Source organism: Tauraco erythrolophus, chromosome 9 (genome assembly GCF_009769465.1).
Source record: "Tauraco erythrolophus isolate bTauEry1 chromosome 9, bTauEry1.pri, whole genome shotgun sequence".
NCBI lineage: Eukaryota > Metazoa > Chordata > Aves > Musophagiformes > Musophagidae > Tauraco > Tauraco erythrolophus.
Genome location: NC_141473.1, coordinates 36146191 through 36170538, shown reverse-complemented (window position 1 = coordinate 36170538; position 24348 = coordinate 36146191). Strand labels below are relative to the sequence as shown.

General features: G+C 38.8%; 1 protein-coding gene across 5 annotated transcripts in view; it reads left to right on the top strand.

Annotated features, from left to right (window-relative positions):
• The window catches only part of CTNNA3 (catenin alpha 3), a 520316-nt gene extending 497644 nt beyond the window's left edge, over nucleotides 1-22672 (top strand). For 4 of the 5 annotated variants that reach the window (XM_086616261.1, XM_086616260.1, XM_086616263.1 and 1 more), the window contains 3 exons: nucleotides 1154-1259; nucleotides 8920-9054; nucleotides 22385-22672. In XM_086616261.1, coding sequence (XP_086472387.1) covers nucleotides 1154-1259; nucleotides 8920-9054; nucleotides 22385-22672 — 529 coding nt within the window. The remainder of the gene's footprint in view (nucleotides 1-1153; nucleotides 1260-8919; nucleotides 9055-22384) is intronic. The other variant, XM_086616262.1, reaches the window with a different exon arrangement.
• Nucleotides 22673-24348: the final 1676 nt, after the last annotated feature.

The following is a 24348-nucleotide window of genomic DNA, read 5'->3' as shown; positions in this document are numbered from 1 at the left end:
TTGTGTTGTCATCACTGCCTTTTTACTTAATGAAATGTTTGTTTGTATAACTACGTATGATAATATTTTTAGGCTGAATGAGTCTTTTATGGGAATGGTTTGCCTTTTTTATATATGAAACCATATTGACTTTAAGGAAAAGAGTCTTCTCGTTTGAGCAAAGACGTATAGGCATATTCTGTATTTTCTACTTCCTTCGTCCACTGCAGAACTTGTAAACTGATATGAAGCCTTTGAATTAACTGTTTATTATATAAACAGAATTAACTGTTTATATAATAAACTAGAAGTATTATCGTCAAAGATATTAAATGCAAAGATGAACTTAGCAGGGTTGCTTGCTTTATACGTGTGTGAAGTATAATTGTTGATTTCAGTTTAGCTGAAGTATTTCAGCACTGAGGAAGCTGAAGCACAAGAGAATGTGAAGGTAACAGTTGTCAGCATTGCATACCTTAAGTAATCACATTTTACTTCCTAGGTTCTAGAAATATTGTCATGTAATCAAGGAAGTTTTTGAGGGGGGTTGGAGGGGCGTTTGTATTAGAAAAGAGGTTGGCTTCTTGACAAACTGTTCACAAGAACTTCACAGTTTTCCTAAACTGAAAATTTTTCTTTGAATAATTTATGAGATTATTTCGATAGTAGTTTGAGATACGGTGTATCTGTATTTGAGTGGCACTTGTTCCAATTGCAGCCCTGTTCACATATTTCCATTCATTCTTGTGTACGCCAATTAAACAAAAAAAAAAAAACCTAGTCTTTCTGACCAGATACCCACAATGAGTTTCAGAATACGTCACTGTGCTGAACTTTCTTTGAACGTATTTACAAGAAAATTCCTGGAGAAGAAAGGAACATAACCTTCATATAACCATGGGAAAAGCAAACGGCACAAGTACTCTCTTAAAATCCATATCCTCAGGATTTGGCATTTTCCATTACAAAACACTGAGTGACATCTTTCTGGTACTTCTGCATCCAGTTGATGGCAAACAATACAAATTTATGGGACGTGAAAACAAAACAGTTGGAGGCAGGGCAGGGATTTAATTTATGTTGCTTCTGTACGGATTTTTTTATGGATTTGCATGGATAGGGTTTATTCTCAGATTTTTTTATAATGTAATAGGGTTCTTTGTTTCATTTGAAGGGGTAAAGGACCACTGAAGAACACATCTGATGTAATCAATGCAGCAAAAATGATTTCAGAGTCAGGATCAAGGATGGATGTCCTAGCACGGCTGATTGCCAATCAGGTAGGTTACTTATGTGGCAATGCTTTAACCTTTGTCACGGATTAATCCATCCACAGAACTTCCAACGCCTGAGAAGGTCACCGACAAAAGCGCTCACAACGTTTTTAGATCTACCTGTCTGATTGTCCTATTCTTCTCAATTTCCACATAGATGCTGTCTTAATTGTATGTGTGGATTCTCTGCATACATATTAATGTGTTTATATACACTTGCAAACACACAGAGATGTATGTGTACTTATATCACAGATATGTATGTATATATATTTATGTGCATCTGCATTGGTACATGTGTGTATATTTGTGAGCTCCTTTGAGCTATGAATGCAAGATTTTAGAGACATTATATATATGAATATATATTTGTGTATGTATATATAAATATCTGTGTACACATTCATAGCTATTTTAAGCTATGAACGCAACATTTTAGATGCATAGTACAGTCCATTCTTGACTTCCTTGGGTAAATTACCCAGAAACACTTGAGTTGTTCCAGGTGAGTCAGCTTACACGTGGGAACCCAGGACTGTGGCATTGGCAGAGTTCTGCTGAGCAGGCAGACTGTTTGGGACAGGTGCCAGGTCTCAGCACCACGCTTGGTAATGTTACTGATGCTTCTTCTCTATCTTTGAAATGGTTTTCCACCCTCATCTCTACATACGTTACAGAGTCTGTGCTGTTGCTGTACCTAAGTTATCTTTCCTATCTCTTCCCCCCAACACTGACCATTTTCTTGGAGCATTGATGTCAAATGGGTTTCCATGTAAATACCCTTCTGGATAGTCAGAGTTTTGGCCTCTGCATACCTGCAAGTCTCAAGGTGGTGTTGTTTTTTTTTTTTTCTTTTTTTGCATTTAAAAGAAACACTTGCCATCATCAAATGTAAAGGGTTAGAGCTATAAGGTCTGCTTCATGGCCATTGGATTTTTATAGCATCAGGTAGCTCAAAAAGGCCCACCAGAAGCCCCAAACCAGGATCTACGTAAATGGCTAAGACATTTTCTTTTCCTGGCTAAGACAACTGCATAGTAGCTTAATAAATGGATACACCAAGTAACTTGTCACATGCAGCCCTCTCTAAGTGAGGTGCATTGATTTAGGGCCAGGCAGTGCCAGTAGGACAGTGTAGTGAAACGCTAGTGTGTAAGTATCACGTGTAAAGCATTTACATTCCTAGTTTTTGTGACTGCGTAGGGTATCGTGCTATAGTCACTGCCTTCCACACCCTCACATACTGTCGCCCTTCCCTCACGTGATTTTCATGTACAATGCTTGCTTTTTAATATCTATGAAGCAGCAACAGTCTGTGTAGTGTTTTCGGTCATACGAGACTCTGAATTCCAGATAACAAGACAAGGAATTTCTATTCTCCATCTATACAGTTGTGATTTGATGAAAAACTAGGTAAAATGTGTCAAGTCCCCATTTCTGATCTTGACAGATACTCTTCCAGCACATCTCTCTTTTCAAGAGCATTGGAGAAGGGCTCCTTTCAAGATTTTATGCACTACTACTATAAAGTAAAATTCAAAACCATAGCTTGTCACTGATCTATTGCAGAAAACAATGTGATGCCAAAGATGAGTAAAGGTCATAATCTCTTGTTCTTTTTAGAGTAGGGAATCCAGTCTCCCTGAAATCTTTCTTTCCTAAAGTTTTCCTTTTTCTCTATTATTACAGTGACTCCAGAGTAGAAACGTGAACAAATTACTGTCAGGCAAAAGTAGCCATGACTCATTGCCACTAATACGAGCGTAGTTAGTGTATATTCTCGTAGCTGTTGGGAAATGTGACATCATTGCTATGGTTATTGTAACCCTTTTACTGAATTCACTCAAATTATTTCCATTTGTCCTAGCTCAGAGCTTGCACACAGTTGATACCCTTGAGCCACCTGACCCCTGGTATTTATTCCCTGTGGCATCCTGCATGCATCTGAAATTCATTAGTCAGTGAATTTCATGGTGTATTTTAGATGTAACTTTACGTTACAAGCGCTAGAAGCAAATGAGCACATACAATTTTATTAAAAAAAAAAAAAAAAAAAAAAAGATGAACCAAAGAAGCCCTTCCAGTTCCTTTGTGGTGAACACAACTACAGTGATTGCTAGACAGGTGTCAAACTTAGTAAAAAGGAGACTCTCGCCTTTACTCCTCCTATCACAAACATGCTTAATACGATCCCCTCATCCCTCAGATGGCTGGAAATCTTTTGACTTCTGTAAACTTTTTTCCCCATGACAAATCATCCTTTAACTTTCAGAGCTCTTTTCTCCCTGTGGGGTTGTTTTTTTTTATATCTCCAAAGTATTTGTAAAGACCAATAACCTTTTATCAGCTGCTACTTTGCCAAATTTCCTATGCCTTGCTGTCTTGGGGTCCTAAAACAAAAGAAACTTTACATTCCTCTGGGCTAGCTAAGAGCTGTTCTCTGAAGTTGGTCCAAACTGAAGAACTCTTCAAGAATTTGTTGCTCAGACTGGAACATGAATTCTGATGGGGTTTTATGAGTGCCTTTCTCAGCAGCATTAATACTTTTTAGTGGAGTATTTCACCTGTTGCCTTTCAGAAACATCTAAATTATGTGGAATTTTTATTCCATTTAAAAATGGATCTGTATGATTTGCTTCGAAAGTGAAAATAGATAGCTCTACACTGTACTGATTTTCAAGTAACTGTTACAGGTCCTTGTATTCTTCCTGCACATACTTTTCTTGATGCATTTTCACCACTTGCTATGGAGCTTAGGCTACCCTGTAAGTATTTGGTACCACTTCTGATACTGTCATTTAATTGGGCCACATCACTTTATTGTTCACAGCTGTCCCATGACTCAACTATTACTCTGCCTTTGCAGTTAACAGGACCACAGTAAGGTATGATCGCATTTTCAGTATTCAAAGCCACATGCAAGGAGAAGCAAAAACCTTGCTCTGTTTCCCCAAAATAAGCAATCGCTGCATAATGAAGAATCATTGTCATATCTTTTTGACCTTTGCCTGTCATAAAACATCTTCAAATGAATTATTATGGCTTGTACTCCACGTAATGTCATAGATTCGAAATTGAAAACTGTGGAACTACATCGTTCAGGAAATTTTTATGTTAGGGAAAAAGATAATCCACCCTGAAACTGTATTTGCAGTATTTTATAACTCATCAGCCACAACAGCACCTCTCTGATATGTTGTTCTTCTTTTCAGATTTTTATAAATCCGTCTTCCTGCGTTTGACAGAATGGGACTCGGTGTGGTACAATTAGCAGAATTCAGTTATATTTCAGTCCATACTCACAGCACTTTAGGATGACTCAGAGTTAACAACTGTGAAAATAATCACAGTACAGCATCAACATAAACCTAGGCAAAGTAACCACGAGTACATTGATAATAAATTTAAAGTAAGATTGTTTCAAATTCATTGTCATATTTGTGACCTGAAAGCCCTAAGATAATTAAGGCAGTTAGTACATCATGAGTTTAATGGAATGGAATTATTAACAGCCTCCTTGGCATTCCATTTGTTTTGCACCAAGAGGTGCTGGTCTGTTATGATCCCAATGGCAGTCAGACTCGGTGAGGTGTCATTTCAAATGCTATTTGTCAGAGGTAACACTAAGGAAAGAGCAGTGTAGGTAATGTTACATCCCTTTCAGTGGTGGGAACCCCAGGTGGTGTAGCATCGAACGGGCCTCAGATCCGCACACAGCAATGCTGGGCAGACCCTGTCCACAGAAGAGATTCCCTCATTTTGGTCATTTGAGCTATTACAGAATTTTCTTATAAGGAGAGAATGCCATTAATCACTTCCACCATCAAACAGAATGTTCACATGAGAATTTCTTTCTGCAGTCCTAGATAAAGGTAAGGATACGCAGGTGGCCTAATTCCCAGTACCAAGTGGGAGTGGCACGGAAGCTCCCCAGCTGCCAGACATTAGCTGGGTGTGTGCCACAGCTGACTGCTGTGAGGGTCACTAACTCCTCCATGTACAGTGGTCTCTCAGTCAGGATCAATACATCAATGTGATAAAATGTTAATTACCTTTAAATCCCAGAGGTGTAAAGATCAATGTGACACATCTCGCTCTATAGAACCAGGCAGTCTCCTGACTTTGAAGCTGATTTCATGTACTTCAAAAAACTTTTCCTGAAAGTATAATTAAAAAAGCATCCTTTAAAAGAATTAACTGATAAATCTGGTCCGAGCAGATGTGCCAAAAACATCTTCTGGTTACAGGATCATCTTACCTAAAAGCTTACAATTAACAAATAGTTGCAATAAATTATACGTTTATAGCAGTGGGTCTGTGTGTGATTATACCCAGTATTAATCACAGTGAAGACAGACTCAGATTCTAGAGAAATGCTACTGACTTCGTTGGCAAAGGAATGAAATAGAAGTAAAGCAAGAACAGGATTGTTAACAGTCAGAATTTCCTGCAGAATTGTTTGTTTTGATCTTTCGTGGCACTGCTGTGCCAGTGGCTTTTTCACTTGGATTGTGAATGTTGGTTTCACCGTGTTTTTAATCACTGCATAATTTATCAAATCACTTTGAGGTTTCTGTGGATATTATTTCTGTTAGGTAAAACACCACTGCCTCTTTCAGATGCAAGTCAGTTCTGATCCTGTTCTTACGGAAAGCTTTAGTTAGACCCCACGACCTTCAATATGTATGGGAAGGAACGCCTCGTCATTTGCTAAGAATGTGAGGCATTAAACTGGTAACCATCCATTGCCTGTGGGATGATTAAACTCAGAATTTATTAATTGTCCTTCTGTTGCAGCCTAGTGTTCGGTTTCACTAGTAAGCAAGTGTTGCTTGTACCAGATGCTTCTGAGCAATATGTAGAGGATCCCTTACGGAATATCCTCTCTACAGAGTACGTTTCTTTCTAACATCTGTTTGTGGTTGATTTGGAAATGCTATAAGGCATGAAGCTTTAATTTTGTTGTACTACTTTATCCTGCTTAAAGTAGTGCAGAATGTTATCTTTACCCCTGTAACTGCCTCTTCTTTGTATTGTGTTTGTCCCTGCCTTGATGATATCATCTTGTAAAGTTTTATGGGTAAAGTACATAAAAATGAGCATGCTTGGTCAGACTGTAGGTTCGTTTAGGCCAATATCCTGTTGCTGACAGTAGTTAATAGTGAATATATACAGAACTTGGTGAGATAACGGCATATGTTTCTGATACTTCCACAACATGGTCTCCCAACCTTCAGCAGCCACTCAAGAATTTACTTAATCAAACATATGTTTGCTACACTTTGTACATTAAATAGTCCTTGATATTTTTTCATGAATTTGTCCCGTAATTTTTTTAACCCCTGTAAGCTTTTAGTGTAACCATTCCGCAACAAAGATATGTGCAACTTAGCAACATGGTGTTAAGAACCTCTTATCTCCTTTTGTTTTGAACTCATGCTAGTTCCTTTTAACGACCTCTTGGTTTTGTATTGGAGGAAAGAATACCTGTCTTCAGGAAAATCTTTATTGTCTTTTCCTTATTTTCTTACTTAGGTGCCTTGTAATGGGCAAGAGAGGGGAAAGATGCACCACACCTACACGGGGTAGTAAAGCTGTGGGTACACCACAGAGTTGTACAGTTGCAAATCAAATTTCTTTTCGTAGTAACACCTATGTAGCATTTGCTTTTTGAAATGCTACTGAGCACCAAATCAGTGTTTTCATAGGCTATTTTAACCTCAAGATCTTGTTCTTGAGTGGCAGTTTCCCGATCTTTGATGCATATCATCTTTAGCATTCCTAAAATGTTACACATTTCTTCTCTAATGGTGTATAAGGAAGATAGTAAATGTGACTGGCTGGCCAATATTATTATATAAAAGAGTACTAAATAATAATAATGTCAAAATATTCTTGTCTCTGAAATTCTGTAATTGACATTGTCACTATGTGAAGTGAATGAGGTACTGTATCAGCACCCTAGCTGCCCATCTCCGGAGTTTTCCGGTGGGGAAAAAAAATAATCACAGTGTATTTAAGAAGAGGAAAAGGAAAAATTGAGAAGCAAGCATCTCATTCCAGGAAATGCACCCTGTCTTGATATGATTAGGTGTGATGCTTAAAGGTATTACAGTTACATTTGACTGGAAGGGCAGATTTTTATTAATTAAAATGAAATAATGAGATTCTGACAGTTTTCTAAACAGTCACTGAAATACTAATATTTAAATAGTGATTTGAGTAGTTCTTAAAGCCCTGTTGAGTAAGAAAGAAACAAGACATATTTTAGTATAGTTTTCCTTAATACACTAACACTTTGAAAACATCATGCATAAGAAAGAGACGATATCAAGAAACTCTTCTATCTTTCTTCTAAATTATGCCAAAGTACAGAAGAAATTTTAGTAATGGATCTAGCAGAACACAAGGTAAGGACTGACATTAAATTCATTGATTAATTCGAAATCGCACTTGAATTTCTTCCTTAATCCTTGTTATCTTTCCCTGAGTCTAAAACATGAACTTGTTTGCTTAACCAAACTATTGCACAGTCATGAAAAGCAGAATCATCACATCCCCATTTTAAACAAGTATCAAGTTTCTTCAGCAAAGCCTGTAGTTTAGGGAAAGTAATTCATGAATTAAGTAGAACTGGTGCTTTTTCTGACTTCTAGCAGGTTTTGGATTTAAATCACTACTGCATTGACCACAATTCGTAAGACCAAAGGTTTAAAAACTGTACAAAATTGGATGAGCTTTGCCACTGCAGTTGGTGAGAACATATCTTTTCTTTTTTAATATACAAAGCTGAAAACAATTTCCTATCAAAAGAGGGTGACTACATTTATAATGTAAGTACAGCACACAGGCTAAAACCATGTCTCCGACAAACCGTAAGGATCTATTTCTTATTTATCATGCTCACTTTTTAGAGCTGTGGTAACACGATAGGGAGTCACCATTCACCTTAAGATCCCTGTATTATGCCAGAGCAATGAAAAGCAGCTTTGGAACAAATGCATTCCAGGTGTTAGGTGTCCAGCCTGGTATTGACAGCGCACTAATTCCCCTCCAAGTACTCCCAAGTATTTTGAGAGTTCACAGAAGTGAGGGTAGAAATACGCTATTTTTATAAAAAAATACTGTGTTGAAAGTATTGAAATCAGTGAGTTTTCTGTAAGACGTTCTTATTTTCTTTTTCCCACTGATACAGAAGATCTGTGGATTAAGTTGAATATCAACTCTGGATAGAACATTAAAAACCACACATTGTATTAAAAGATAAAGCATAATTTGATATAAATGTTAACATTGCTCTGCATTTATGTTTATATTTGCCCACATAAATATTGCTTTTAATCTTCTTAAAAAGAAATCGTAACTTCTTAGGAATTGAAGGGTGAGTGATTATTCTATACATTAAAGAATTTGTTTAGAAATATTGCTAAGGCAAGCCGAGCACTGTTAAATACAAAGTGGAATATGGGGAAGCTTAGGATTGTTCTGAGCTTCTCCAGTTGTTTTGTTAAAAAGCGTCACAAGAGGAATGAACCACGCAACCTGATCTATAGCTGCAGTGAAAAGCAAGGCTACACTCACTTACAGTTTGAACAGTCAGTGAAATACTAACCTGATGTCTGAGAGAAGTTACTGAAATGCGTTATTAATTGTTCTTCATCTTCAGTGTCCAGACCAGTCATGCAAACAGGATTTGCTGGCTTACCTCGAACAGATCAAGCTGTACTCCCATCAGCTCAAAATCTGCAGTCAAGTTAAAGCAGAAATCCAGAACCTAGGTGGAGAACTCATCATGTCTGCTGTAAGTAGAATAGTATAAATTACTCCTTTAATCAAAATAAAGCTTGGATTTGAGTTGTGCTTTCCTGTGCTTGTGAGATTCAGAATAGTCCTGAATCTTGTTTTATTCCCCACTGGTTTTTACACTTGCTTAACACAGAATCTTAAGACAGTGAAGCACAAGACTGGTGGCTTAAAAGGAACAGCAATCATTTTGCCTTTTTTTTTTCCCCCTTTTAAATTCTCAAAACATATTATTCTTCACTGTTATTCTGGAGTAATGTGTTTTTAAGAACTGTAACTGTTTTTAAGGTAGGGGTTTGTATTACTTAAATATATGGAGTACACATGTATATGTGTATCTATACACAAAAAGAAGTTCTCAGAGATATAGTTCTGATTCAGAAGAAAATGATGAAGGACATTCTACATCCCTACAGAAATAAAGAAAATTAAGAGCAAGGTGACTTGATTCTTGAGTGGATTTCTTGATTTTGCATTAATTTAAGAGTTATTAGCTCCGTTACAGCTAAGTATCATTAGCCATGGAAAAGGTACTGTTTATGCACTTCTCCTCAGCACAAATCTGATCACAGGCATTCATATAACACCTTCACCTTCACATATTCTTTGATTATTAGTGCTATTAACTGTAGCATATGGGATGATGATTTCACAGCATAAAATCTGCTAAATGGTACAAAAAACAGGTAACAAAAGCTTCCCACCCCACATTCTTAACATGTAAATACTTTCCTCTTTGTGATAACTTCACATTCACATAGTCTGGAATATAAATATATATAATCAGTAAAACTACTACTACATTTTATATAGTTTATAAACTAACCAGAAATGAACCCTCTGATGTGAGATTTGAAACAATGATTTTTTTTTAGGATATTTCTGTTGGCTATTCAAATAACAATTCAGAGACCATATTTAAACCTCTGGAACCTACAGATAAGTAATTTTGAATTGAATGTATACTTTCTGAAGCAAACACTTGTTTTCACTTGGGTTGTAAATTAATGAGGTTTTTATCTTCATTATTAATTTCTTCTTTCTTTTTACAAGCAGTGTGAGTTAGTAAAGCCAGATGTCATTGTTTCTTGCCCTTTGTGCACGTGTCCTCTGCTAACAAGGCTCTCAACTTCTCCATATTGTCTGTAACCTACCTCCAGTGGTTTCACGCAACAGAAATCCATGTGTCCCTCTGTGCTTAGAGACCTTGTTTCAGTACTTCATTCTCCCAGTCATGCACATAAACTGTTCACATCTGTTTGAGTACTCGTGCTTTTTACCCCAACTTCTGTGCTTCTAACGTGCTCCCCCTGATGGTGATTGATTGATAGAGAGAGCGAGCCTTGAATCTGCCATAAACCTCCCCCAAAGTCCCCTACAGCTGTGCAACAAGCAGCAGTGCTGCCGATAGTGACGGTGCACAGCCCATGCTGACAGGCTGCTGGCCACCCACTTGGAGCCAACAAGAATTGGTTTGTCTCTCTTTTGCTCTCTGGGAGCTCTCATTTGGGACTCTTGTTCTCTCTACAGTCTCTTGATTTTGTGATCTGGTAGAGATTTGTTATTTGTCTTCGGTGTTCTTCTGTCTCTGTGAAATTTGGAAATCAGAGATTAGCTAACTAGTAAATTAAAAAAGTTAGTGGAGGACTGACAAGTGAACAAATGCACAACACAAATAGATAAACCTTACTTGCTTAAAAAACTAGTTAAAAGATACAGCTTCTTGCACATTGCAGCGTACATCTAATTTGAGTTGTCCACTACTTTGGCAAATTTGCAGTCACATGGATCCTTGACCTATAAATATCTGCATACTGCCTGATATATATGATCTGTAATTTTCCTGGTCCTGTTTCCATTACTCAGTGCAATTGATTGGTGGTCTCACTGCAAGAAATCTTGGAAGCCTAGTTTGGTTGTTGCTCTTTTTTTCTCCTACTGTAATGATACCCATTGTTTTCTTCACCGTTTTATTGTGCCACCCATACATCAACAGCGGAAAGTACATAACCCTGGTACAAAAATTTACTTATCTTCAGTCGTAATCCCAGAGGGATGACTATAGATCTTACCCCTGTTTCAAGGAAGGAAGATGAAGACATACCTTGTGTGCATCCAGAAGTTCCATTCAGGAAAGCAATTACTTGTACAAATAAATGCTTAACTCAGACCCAGTTCAATAAACACACTTAAACAGGAGCTTAGCTTAGAGTCAGTGGAAATTAAGAACATGCTTAGAGTCCTGGACAGTTTTGGAAGTGTTTTGTGGAGTCAAGGTGAGATGCTGTAAATTCTATTTGTTATTCTGTTAAAGCAATCTTGGAAAATGCTGCAACTGCAATGGTAATAAAAAAAGTCTCACTGGTAAAAATATATCTGTTATTCGGAAGGGGAGGGAATTCATGATTGACTGTCCTCTTTCTATGAAAATTGTGGTTATGTGAAAATGCAACCAAACTAAACTGTGATAGCTTTCCTATAAGGCTTGTCCTTATCTATATGTAAATGAACTGTTTGGTTTTGACTTGATTCAATTATAGGAGAATATGGGAATTAAAAATACACTGTATGGATAAAGTGATAAGCAAAAAGGGAGAGAAATTCACTACTAATACAAAATGGCTGTTACTGAATTGTTTTTTTTAAAAGCTGGAGCAAATTCTGTCTTTGAAAGTCCACCTGGGGGCTTTAGAATTTTGATTATGTAGGTTGGCTGGCCTTGGAAGAAGTGACAAAATAAGAAAGCCCAGAAGTTTGCTCTCTCCTCCCATCTCTGAGACACACGTGCGCATGCACACAGATCTGGGAGCATAGTAAGGAAAAAAACTCCATAGAAAACACGCAGACAGAACATCTGTGTCCTGATTATCTTGTCAAGTATCTGGTCAAGCAGCTGAATTTCACTCTTCTAGCCAAAAGGGGTTTTTATGGTTTATGCAACACTACTAAATCTTCCGATTTTGCTCCCATAAAATCAATAGCAAAGTTCTTTTTTTCAAGGAGTCAAAACTGTAGCTGGAATAGGATTAAAATCTCCCCAGTCCTGATCTGCTCTCATTTATCTGTTCATACTAATAAAGAACGAGAATCGGAAAAAGAGACATCGGGCATGATTAACAAAAAAAGGGGGCATGCCCTTGCAGATAGTGAAGTTTTTATTATGCATTAAGTAAAAAAATTGTGTCTCAAAATATCTGAAACTGTATCCTTTGTTTGGATAGTGAAGATCTCCTACAGGAAAAAGTGCATTAGAAAGAAAGAGCATTAGGAAATAAACATACTTACAGGTTGCTCCGTTTTTCACTGCTTCCCTGCAATTTCTCTCTTCTGTACCCATGTACATGTATGCTCAGGATTGAACTACCTGATTTCTTGGTCATCCCTCAGCTGTCTGTTGTTGGCTTCTCACAGTTCCCTTCTGCTATCTTCTGTCTGCCTCACCAGCTGTGAGAGGTGTACGCAAGCAGAGAGCAAAGGAGGAAAGCTCCTCTCCTGTGAAAAATTAGATTTCCGCAATCAGATGATTAATACCAGCTTCCACACCAGCAAGTCAACTTTGCTGTACAAAGTGAGAATGATTGAGCAAAAGCTGGTAACAGATCACAAATCCACACATAAAAGCACTGTTCTACAGATGTAAGATGGCACTTAGCACTTATATCCACCTCACACTTCCCTTCCTCCAATAGTAAGAATTGTGCACAAGGATCTCTGATTTAAATCAGCCCCAAGGAATTTTCAATATTTTTTCTCACAAGAAGAGTAGTAGTTCATGAAAAAAAATCCTCTGTTGAAGCCTAAAGACCGAGTCAGAGGGAGGAAGAGCAGAGCATGTAGTCTTACTCCATCACATACTTGTAGATCTGTAAAAGAAAGAACTGTCTTCTTGAAATAGAGCTAAGTCACAACATCTGTCTTAACCAGTATCTTCTTTCCAGATGAAGCTCTGGAGGAGAAAGTGAATATAAAATGGCATTACAGATTAACCTTATATACTAGTATCTAACAGTGGCCAGCAGTGCCATGCTATAAGGGCGCCTTTACCTCCGTCAACAGGAAAATGGATTCTTACCTATTTCTATAGTGTGTTTTTTTTTTTTTAAAGTACTTTAAGCACTGTACTTAAGGAGGTACTGGTGACTGCCAGCATAGTTCCCCTGGGGACTTATTCCCATGACAACAAAGAGCATCATGTGTATGAAAATGTTGTAATCCACAAACACAGCTCATAGTCATTCATTCTCCGTATCACATTATCTTCTTTGGTTGTTTTTAATCTGTGTCCTTGTGCCTTCCTCTTCCCTCTAATGCCTCTGACAGCCTCCCCTGGCATGTTTCTTAATACCCCTGCCATATCATTACAGTAAGTTAAATAGGCCGGTTTGCCTGCGGCAGTTGGAATGCTTCAGGGAGTATCCAGCTGGTAGTGCTCCCGATTGCTCTCCTCAGTTACTGGCTTTTTGACTCTTACTACAGTTCCATGGACACCTGCCTTTCTCCCTTGAGCTCTAGTGTCCTTCTCCTAGTCAGTGGCATGCTAATGCTCAGAGTTCCAGTTATGGTGGTTACAAAGAGTCAAGTACAGAAAAAGAGAGGAAGTGTGTATCATGAGCTTCTAATTCTTCATTCACTGTGGTTTTGTTTTTTCACTCATTAAAAATTCATTGATCAGTATTTAGTCTTTCATGCTCCCATAAAATACTCCAATTTTTAAATAATGCAGCTAGCATTGCCAATTTGTAAGCTGCACAAGTACAAATGGTGAGGATTCAGAAATCTTCACTAGGTGTGATTAAACAGGAAACAGACAATTCCTTCCATTAATTAGAATTAATTTGTGCCTCTTCAGGCACAAAATAATGGGGTAACATTTACAGTGTGCAGACTGACAGTAATTGCATTCAGTTATGTAGATAATCAGATATAATTCGTTTACAAGTACTGCACAATGATAGGTTTGCACGTTGACAGCTTGCTTTTTTTTCCCAACAGTGGCTTTAAATGAAGAGAGTTATATCACAGGGCAGAAAATTAACGTATCTTATATGTGAGCATCGCGCTCCCTGCCTTCTACCAGACAATTCTGGTTTGTGCTATTTAAGTCATTATCTTCTTGTATTTCATTTTATATTGTATTTGGCAAGTGAGACAAAGCTTTTTGGCCTCAAAAAGGAAACAGAAACCTGGAGGAGAGAGTTCTCAGAGTTACAGTATCACAGAATTTGATAAATGGCACAGAAGAGATCTCCCAGGTTATCCAGCTTTACCTGTGCACTGAGGGCTGTTTCACTCTATAATTTCCTGCAAATGTCTCATATGATTTAGCTTTGACTCTTCCTGTTGGTATCCCAAGAACCAGACTTACTTGAACAGTGCCGTAAGTCCCCTTTTGTGCCAAATGTAGGTGCTTTAATACTTCTAACTTCATGCTTCAAGACTGGACTTAAATGTCTCTTTCACTTACCACATTACCACTGAGATCCCACGCCAGTTCAGTCAAAAGTTGCACAACATTGCTATGAACATGTTTCAGTTTTGAAGGCTACACCATAGGTAGAAACCCACAGAACTAGCATGCAGAAAAATGCAGGGTAGGGTAGCTGTAGCTGCCAACAGGCCTTTGACTGACACACTCCCAATCCTTGGATAACTGTACCCCAGGAAAACCACGTCTCAGCCAACATGTGAGGACTGTGGCAGCTGGCGAGCTGCTCAGCGCCTTCGTTACAGTTGGAGGTTCTGAGTTACTGCTAGAGAGGAGCCATGTGGGAAGAGCTGGCGTTTGGCTGAACTCTTTAAGAGCTGCTCCTTTGGCAGGGGAGGGGATGGGGAGCCGTGCACTTCAGTTCCTTTCAGGGTTTCTCTTTGGGTTTGCCTTTTCCTCCTAAAAGACAAGTCAATGAGAACAGGGGGCTGAGCAGCCCGCTGGCAATCATATTGAAATATTGGCTACTGTAATAGCCCACTTGATTTATTACAGGTAGACAGTTGCTATTGCTTTTAAACTGCATCTACTGAGAAAAACTAATTTTAAGCAGCAAGAAGTATCCCTGGTAATGTGCACTACAAGATAGTTAACTTTTTGTAATAATAATTACTTTGCTAATTAGCAAAATCAGGATATATTTTATAATTCTTAGCCTCAGTGCATGTAAAAGATTATTGAAACAAGCGTTCTGTTTCTTCACAAACTAAAGCAACTGACGGACACAGCAAGGAAAGGATTTATCTTAAACCATTCTTCTCTTTTTCTCAAGGACTTCTTTTTAAAAAATAGTTTCCTTTTTTTAAAACCTTCCTGCAAGTGCAAGCAGCAGTACTTGGGACTGAGCTAACGGCCTGTCTTAGCCTATGTTCCATTATGGCGTTTCATGGATAAGTTTCACAGTACTTACACAAGTTGTTTGTTTATCATTTAACTTGGACACAGGGCCTGGTCTAATTCTAGGACTCAGTTTCAGTTCTTTGAATTAATGGTTAGTTATTTCATTAGATTCAATTTACCCACCTGAAAAATGGGTAAAACAGAACAAACTCCACATACTCTTGAAGTGTATAGTGTAGTTACTAGACAGACATATAGACACTGATAACCAATGGAATAGCCACATTTTTAGGAAAACTCAGCTCAGTGAAAACAAACGCCCCCAGATTACCCAGCCAAGCGGTGAGCCAGATTTCCCAAGGCCAGTTCCACAAACTGGGATGAAATCTCTCCTATATTCCAAAGGGTAAAGCAGAGGTGAGCAAAAGGCAGAGGGAAAAATTTCCAGTAATGGGAAAAAAGAATCACAATGGCGAGTCTCCCTTTGGTTTATTTCATATATAACCTGTACTGGGATTTGATCCATGGTAGGTTTTATGTATCATCTAGCAGTTATATGACGAAACATGGTAGTTAATGAAGTGCTCCCAAGTCTTCAACTTTTTCCTGTGCTTTCTTCAACACTCCCCTTCTGATGTCACTGTTACAATAAGATCTCCATTACAATGAAATTATCTATTGAAATAAAGCTATAAGAGACCATTTCTTTGCATTTCTATACCATTTCTATCTGTTCTGGGTGGAGAAGAAACTGTGGAAATGTAAACATCCTCAGCTCAGACAAGGCAGGTAACTAGTGTTAAAATCCTGGCCCAGGCCAAGGAAAACTTGGATGTCTTCAACAGTCAGGATTTAATAATTTACCTGTTTGAATTGTTGTGCTACTTTTAATTTTAAGGGATTAAATCACTTTATTTTATATAGCAACATTAGTGAAAGAACCATAACATAATTCACCACAGCAAATTGTTAAACGTCGTACAAAAGTGGCAAGAAAATGGAAAGCACAATGTAGTAAGTACTCCTTAATTCAAATGCGGCATGACTTAGAACCTTGCTACTCTTAACAGAAATGCAGAATTCATGTTATTTTCAGAAGTAGTTGACAAAGACATGAAAATTCAGTCTTGGTGTCTCAGTACAGTGTAAAAAAGAAAATCTGCTCCTAGGAATGTATTTAAACCTACTGGTTCAATTAAGATCAATCTTTAATAACTGACCGTGTTTACAAAAGAATTTTAAGTTCAGACATTGAGTAAAGAACTGTGTATTTGATACTCAATTCTTGGTTTTCACCTGTATGAAAAATGAAAGTCTGGTTGAAATGTAAATGGGACTTGGGAGATTGTAAACAGCCAATTGATAAATCTTTGCTCAAATAGTAAAGCTTCAGTTCCCTGCAAAAAAAATTAATGCTCACAGCAGACCAATCCAGAGTACCACAACTGGGGCTCCAGCAGACTTGCACGTTACATATCACGCAATGTTTTGTGAGTATTGTTTTGCATGGTCTCTTGCAGCTTTATTCCAAAAGGCAATTGTCTGCCACTTTTTTTGTCAAACAGACAGCATCTGCAAATCTACACAAAGAACATGAGCAGGAGACTGACTTATTTACAGGCTTTGAGAATAAGGAGACTCAAATATTTAACTGCTACAGAAACAACTCCTACTGGCACACAACAAGGCACGCGTTTCCTAGTATGCTGAACAGAAAATAATTGGGCAGAGCAAGAGTTTCCTTAAATCCTAAATCATGATTCTCTTAATCATTCAGAACATTAAGTAAAAATAACTAACCATATCAGTTGCTACATCATTAAACTTCTTGTAGCAATGGATTGCTAATATGTGAAATTATTTCCCAAAATGTGAAAAATACAATGCATGTAAACGAATTGAAAATAAGAGTTTCAAAATCCCATTTTTCTGAACTCCGTTTTTCTTCTGCTTTGTTACTCAATGGTGAGTTTGCTTACTTGCACACAGAAGAATGCAAGTGCCAGAGATGAGAGTCGGTTCCAGCATGGGTGCTGCCAGTCTGATTTTTGTTGGTGGTGAGGTTTGGGGGCTGTGATATTTTACTGTCTTCAGGTCTCTATATACTGTGTTTCACCACAGTATGAAGTTACAATGATTATAGAATCATTCTGTATTCCTTTCGCAATGGAAACAAAGTACTAACGCTCACAGGACAGATGACATATTTAAATGAGGAAAGATTTGCTAAGGGATGCTTTTCCTAAATCCTTTAATGAATTGTTGTCCTGACTGACAGTCAGACCTGTGAATCGTGGAGGCTGGAATGTTTTGTCTCCATGGAAAAGTGCCAAAAGAGCAAAAGTGGGACCAATGCAAAAATAAAACAGCTTTTAGTTTGGGTTGGTTTGTTTTACTAGTGAATCTTTATGTACCACTTAGTACACTTTGAAGAGTTTGCAGCTACATCTCTAAATGAAATTACCTTAAATGGTCAATGAATATTTTATCAATCTTTCATTTATGCCAAGTTTCATTTCATCAGTTTCCCTAGATATGTTAAGAGACCTTGAAGTGCCTGCTGAATATCTGAGATACAGGCATCCAAGTGAAGACAGTCCTTGAGTACGTTACATTTATAGAAGAATAATAGATTTACACCAGACTCTATAACTTTACTGGCATTGAAGTATAAAACCAGCTGCTCTCTAGAGATAAGAGAGGATTAAATGTACGGCCTGATACTCACCATCTGTAGTACCTGTCCAAGAACATCTAAAAGCTTCTCCAAAATTTGGAATGCAGTTAAAAATGCCCCCTTTTTTTGTTCCCCCTCACAATACCCACATTTTCTGTAGAGAAATAAAGACTAGTGTGGGATGCATGCAGAAAATTGAGTGGGAACGTGGACACTAAGACACTGCAAATAACATGGACAGCCTAAAGGGTGGCATTAGGTAAATCTTCCTATAAGTCACTGCCTAAGCAGAGATGACAAGAGCAAAGTAAAATTAATGGTGATTGCTGCCTGTCCTGACGTGCACCACCTACACTACCCCCCCTCCATGGTATTTGCCACAAACAGCCTAATTGAAACAGCCTTAGCGGCAGATGGGTTGTCTGCTTTGCAGCAGGGCAGCACAGAGCAGATCTTTTTTTAATATTTTTTTATTTTTTTAGTTATCTGGTTTTGCCAGCTTGTTTGTATCTCAGGGCATCTTTTGTAGAGCTTAAATACTATGGCAGAGGTTCCATTCCCCTGAAATGGCAAGGGGGCAGTGGAATTCAGCCATTCCACCTTGGTACAGCTGTACAATTGGGTTTATAATTCAGTCTTCAGAATTTTAGCATTTAAAATGACGTAGTTGATAGGTGTCCACTCAAGTCCCAGTGCTTATGTCAAACTGTGATACTAACATGCCAAGTATTGGTTTGTAATTACAACCTGTTCAAAACTGGAGACCCATGAAGTTTATTTATTTTTCATTTATAGTAGATCTATACTATTTTAGTTTGAAAAAAAAAAAAACAGTTTCATTGATCACAGGGCTGTGGTGCAGGAGCTGTGGACTGTTCCACAGCCGTTTTGCAAAAGGAGCTACAGATGCCAGAATGAGGTGATACTAACTTAAGTTTCCGCGGGAGAGAAAAGGTAAATAAGTTGTAACAGTTCTCCTGAAAGGATTCAACTTCATTATCCATATTTCACAGTATAAACTAGAGTCACAATAAAAACTGGATGAAGTTTTGGGCCAATTTTCTATCCTGCCTAGATGCTGCTACCAATTTCTTCTAGAATCCATGCAAACAAATTTATTTTCTCGCCACTCCCAGAGCAGCAGCCACTAGACCTGCTCCAGCACAGCACGGCTTGCTGCCCAGCCTGACATCCTCTTAGTATGGCTCTAACTCCCGGCAACTTCAAAAGTGCAAGGATTACAGACACTGAAGTCACTGAGGCACTTCAGGAAAAGACGTGCCCCTTAAGCGCATACACCTTCTGCCACAGGAACAAAACCATCTTTTCTTTTGCTCCCCCTGGAGCACAGCAGCTTCATAGTGGTACTGCAGAGCCACTGCTAGAAAAGTGAGTGTGTATGATGCCACCAATATCGGCCGTTGCCAGGGGGGCAGGATTATTCAAAGCTCTTAGGAAGCTGTCAGACTCATGATGTCATCAGCCATTCTAGAAAACAACAAATAATTAAAATTGTGTGTGTCTGTGTACAATTAATCATCTGATTAGTTTGAAAAAGTTCACCTGAAGTCTTGTCTCTCTCTGCTTCTCGTTCCTTCTAACCAATAATCTGTACTGTGACAGTGAGTATCAGCAGTTTGAAACTTAGCCAGGACGTCAGTTCATCTGCCAGTGAGCTAATGCTACCCCTCTAGTCAGCCTCGCTAGAAAAAGGGATACCCTGGGGACTGAAGATGCATCGGGAGTGTAATGGCAACACCTTTGAGCAGAAGACCTTACTGACAGCCTGGAAGTTTGGATTAAAAGCAGCATTTGAAACATGCTTTAAGCTTGGAGGGCACCGCGTGCTTTGAACTTCGCTTCAAATCGTGTCCCAAAAAACTCGCACAGCTAAATGCAGCAGAGGGGCTAGGCAGCCTGCTGGCCTGCAGGTGAGTTTGTACATCACAGGCCCCATATACTGCCCCCAAATGCTGCCATGCAAAGATTACCTGACGATTTATAAATAGGAAAGCCTTTCTAAAAAGCGCACATGCTGCAGGCAAGAATGAACTTTAGAGTCCACCTGGTAAATTTTACACCTTTTCGTAGCGTATAATTTCAGTTTGTCCTCACACATACATGTACATTCAACCAGGCCTTCAAAGTATTTTAACTTTTGGTGAAGAACGTGGCAGGAATTAGTAAAGGGTGGTTTTGGCACTTCCAGAGAGAAGCAATAAGCATGACATTAACTGGAGGTTTTTTTTCTGCCACTTCAGAGATGTTTCCAAAAATGCAACTAAACCCCACCTTTTGACCGTCTCACATCTGAGGCTTATCTACAGTGCCAAAGCCAATACTGTTCTCATCCTGGCACACGGATGTTTATTTGACTTTTAACACTCCTCTTCCCTCTTTTGGGAGGACGTCATAAAATGGCAGGCAGCTCAGGTAGAATTTATTTATTTATCTAAATAATATTTATAAAACAAATATTTCTAAATAAATAAATACTAAATAAAATAAATAATAAATGTGTAAAGCAGGTCTTTCTTAAAGGTACTTGGAGAGGAGATTCCTTTCCAAATTGAAATTGTCACCCTTGTGATTAAATGGTAGTGTAGTGACCGAAGATAAAAAGCTACTCATCTAGGTCACTGAGATGATTTATGCCCTATATTTGGCCCTAGCAGTTCTTGGTGCACTATGAGAACAGCAAAAGTACCTGAAGTTGAAGGGGCAAGACAGCCTTTCTTTCACGCAAATAAATCCAAAAGACATTTAACAGTACAGAAAGCACTGTGCTCAAAATGAAATGGGGCACCATTCAGCAGTTAGCCAACCCTGTCAAAAACAAGTTTTCTATATGACCCAAAATAAAATTGTAGACATTTTGTCTAAAATGGTATAATACAAGCTGTAGCAAACATACACAGAGCAATTCTCTACTCTTGGATTTTAAGAACACCAGATATGAAAGGACTCCCCCTGCCTACGCACACACACCCCCAGTTCCCTTCTGTGTTTTTGTTGTCCCTATTAATTCTGAAAGGATGAGCCTGAGCCTTAGCAGTCTGTGTTGTGAGAACATGAGAAATGAGAAAAAGGCTTTTTCTCATCTCCAAGGGCTGAAATAACACTGATGGCCAATTACAGGCATCAGTACTTTTGCCAGTGTTGGCCTTTCGTTACATACTGGTGCTTGTTCTTAGCTGTGCAGAGCCACCACCCCTGAGATGGCTCTCCCCATCAGAGTAGTAACTCTGTTCTGCAAGTAGTCTGCTTGGAATCTCTTTCTGGAGCATGTCGGGCCAGATGTGTGCCTAGAGTCTGAGATTAAGACTCACCGGGGGAGTTAACACACAATAAAATGCCTCTACTCAACACGCATCATAGGATGACGTTTGCACAGTGCAGCTGTGCCACACTGGTAAGTCAGCCTCTGGCTGGGCTGCCAGAGTCCTTGGGGCTGTGGAGGTAATTGAAGTGTCCCCAGCGCTCTCTCCTTGGAGCCCACAGGCACTGCAGCCTGCACGCCTTGCGTGGGCAGGGCACAGTGCAATCCATCCGTTCACTTGTATCCCACTACAGAGCAGCATGGCAGAGCCACTGGCTTGTTAAAGCTGTGATTTTTGTTCCAGTTAGCAGATTTTCAGTTCAAATTGAATGCACTATTTCTGTGAGTGTTGATGGAAGATGCCTTTGATTTAATGCTTGCAGGCCTATGTAGTATGCTGTTGAAGAAGGTAGTAGATGATGAGGATTAGTTTGTGATGCATTCTGCCTCTTAGGTTGGCACTCTTTAAACAGTATGAGGGGCCACAGAGTCACTGCAATTTCTGTGTGCTACCCTGCTCTTAATTACCTTTAAAAGTCCTGACCACTGAGACTAGGTGACAAAGCCAGCCACTTCACATTTATCCCAGCATTGCTCAGGAGCATGTGTGGGAAACTGGAATGTGACAGGAGCAGCTGGAGACTCTACCTAGTGCTGATACAAAGGAAGTAAAGGGTCACGTTTTCATAGCTCTTCTTTGAGGCAGTTTCATAACCTGTCAGCAGTAATTGCAATGAGACCCTGCAGACAAGCATCATGAATTCACATTTAAAAAAGAAAACAACAAACTATCTATGTAAACATTTGTATTCCACCAGCACAAGTTTCTGCATATCACTTTAGGCCTGAGCAGTGGGACATGACTGTAATGATCAAACGCATCAAGGGAAAACAAAGAAATTAGGGTTTGGTATGTTAGTCTTATTTTTTAACTGTCGTTTATTCCTCAGCATATTGTGACTAAAAGCAGACTGGCTTCCTAGTCTAATGTTTGTTTCTTATTACAGTTGGATAGCGTCACTTCGCTAATTCAGGCTGCCAAAAATTTAATGAATGCTGTGGTGCAGACAGTGAAGATGTCCTATATTGCATCCACAAAGATTATCAAGATTCAGAGTCCTACTGGCCCACGACATCCTGTTGTGATGTGGAGAATGAAGGCTCCAGAGAAGAAGCCCCTAATTAAAAGAGAGAAGCCAGAAGAAATCTATGCAGCTGTCAGAAAAGGTTCTGCAAAGAAGAGAATCCATCCTGTTCAAGTCATGAGTGAATTTAGAGGCAGAGAAATAGTCTAATATTCTGCCTCTTTTTGTGATCCTGTCTCGAATTTCTGATGATTTTTCATCTTTATCCCACTTATTTAATAATTATACATGTTAATGTTTTGCTTTTCTTTAAACCTGTAAGACAACACTTGCTCAAATTATTTGAAAATGCTGTTGGATTAATTAGTAGCACACAATTGAAAAATAACATCCATTCTCTTGCAGTGACACACTGTCATGTCTTTATACCGGCACGTTTTCAGCAGAGCACTTTGAGTGATACGTCATGGGACTGTGCTGTAGTTGGAAAGGAGGATGCAATGTGCCAACCTGCCCAAAGTCATACTGCATTCCCTAGGCTTAGGTGTCCCTTCACCAGGGATGAATGTGGCCAATACTAAACCGCATGTATTTTATGACACACAGCTTTTAAACACTGTACTATTGGCCCAGACCCTTTATCAGCATCATTACACCATGGTCAAATCAGCTGGTGCTAGCTGAGAGTCTGGGCCCTCAACTTCTAGCTAGACTGAAAGATCTAAAGATGTCCCTTCGTCCAAGGCCCAGTCTTGGAAATGGAAGTTTGAAAATGTTTGATGAAACACAAAAAGTGTTACAACAACATGGGTGTAATAATGTAATAATAATAAAAAAGCATTGACTGCAACATAGCAGTAATAATAGCTCTTTAGAAGGCCTTTGGAAACATTAACATTAGTCTCTGTTCTGCTTCCTACTCTATCCCGCGAGCCCTCATAAATCTGCCGACTGTTAGAATTGGAAGTTCAGGTAATCAGATATTGAGAATAAAAAACTTTTCTAAACACTGCAGAAAAGGAAAAATATGAAATACATCATTATTCTGAGATCAGTGTGTGAAATACACGTACGCATATCTTGAATCCCAGGAATGATGAGATTTTTGCAAGGTAACTGTCTGTAGTGATTTAAATTAACTTTTTTTATGACAGAGTCCTAAATGCTGCACCGGCAAGTGACTTGCTAAATGGCTGCACTATATTTCCAAGTATGTAATGAAGATAAGTGCTATTAGTCTGTGCTTACCGCTGCGTTTCTGTAAGATAGTGAAAGAAAACTTTTCTAAATCTGTTTCAATCTGAAACCCACTTGGACTGATTTTTTTTCAAAGAATCGAACTTGTCTTCTGTCATGTCACTGCACCTGCCTAGCACAATGTGTGCAGCAAATACAACCATAAACTGTGGTTTTTTCCTCTTGGGGCCCACTCTGTTTCTAAGCTCAGGACAGTGGAGCAGTATAATTTCTAGGCTGTTAGTTAAGAAACCCCATCAAACCTATAGTGATCATGAATGAAAAATTTCACAGATCACTATTCCACTTTCCCTAACTTTACTATCTGTTAAATGAAACAAAAAGAGACGTTCGGAAGAAAAATTACTTCTTTCCAACTCAAATTCCCTCCAGCATGTTTGCAACAAGATCTTAGTAGCACGTCTGTAGGTCTTTGCTAGTTCCCTTAGGGCTACAGAGCGGGAAGCAGCTGAAAGTCAAGTGGAGCAGGCAGAGGTAATATAGAGCAGGTCATGGTCACAGAACCTACTTTCTGTAGGTCTGCTGGCAGACTGAGCAGAGCTGAGATAAAAGATTCTGTCTGGTATAGAGATCGGGAAAGTACATGACTGTCCACCTTATAGCCAAAACCTCCAGGTAGTATTTCAAAT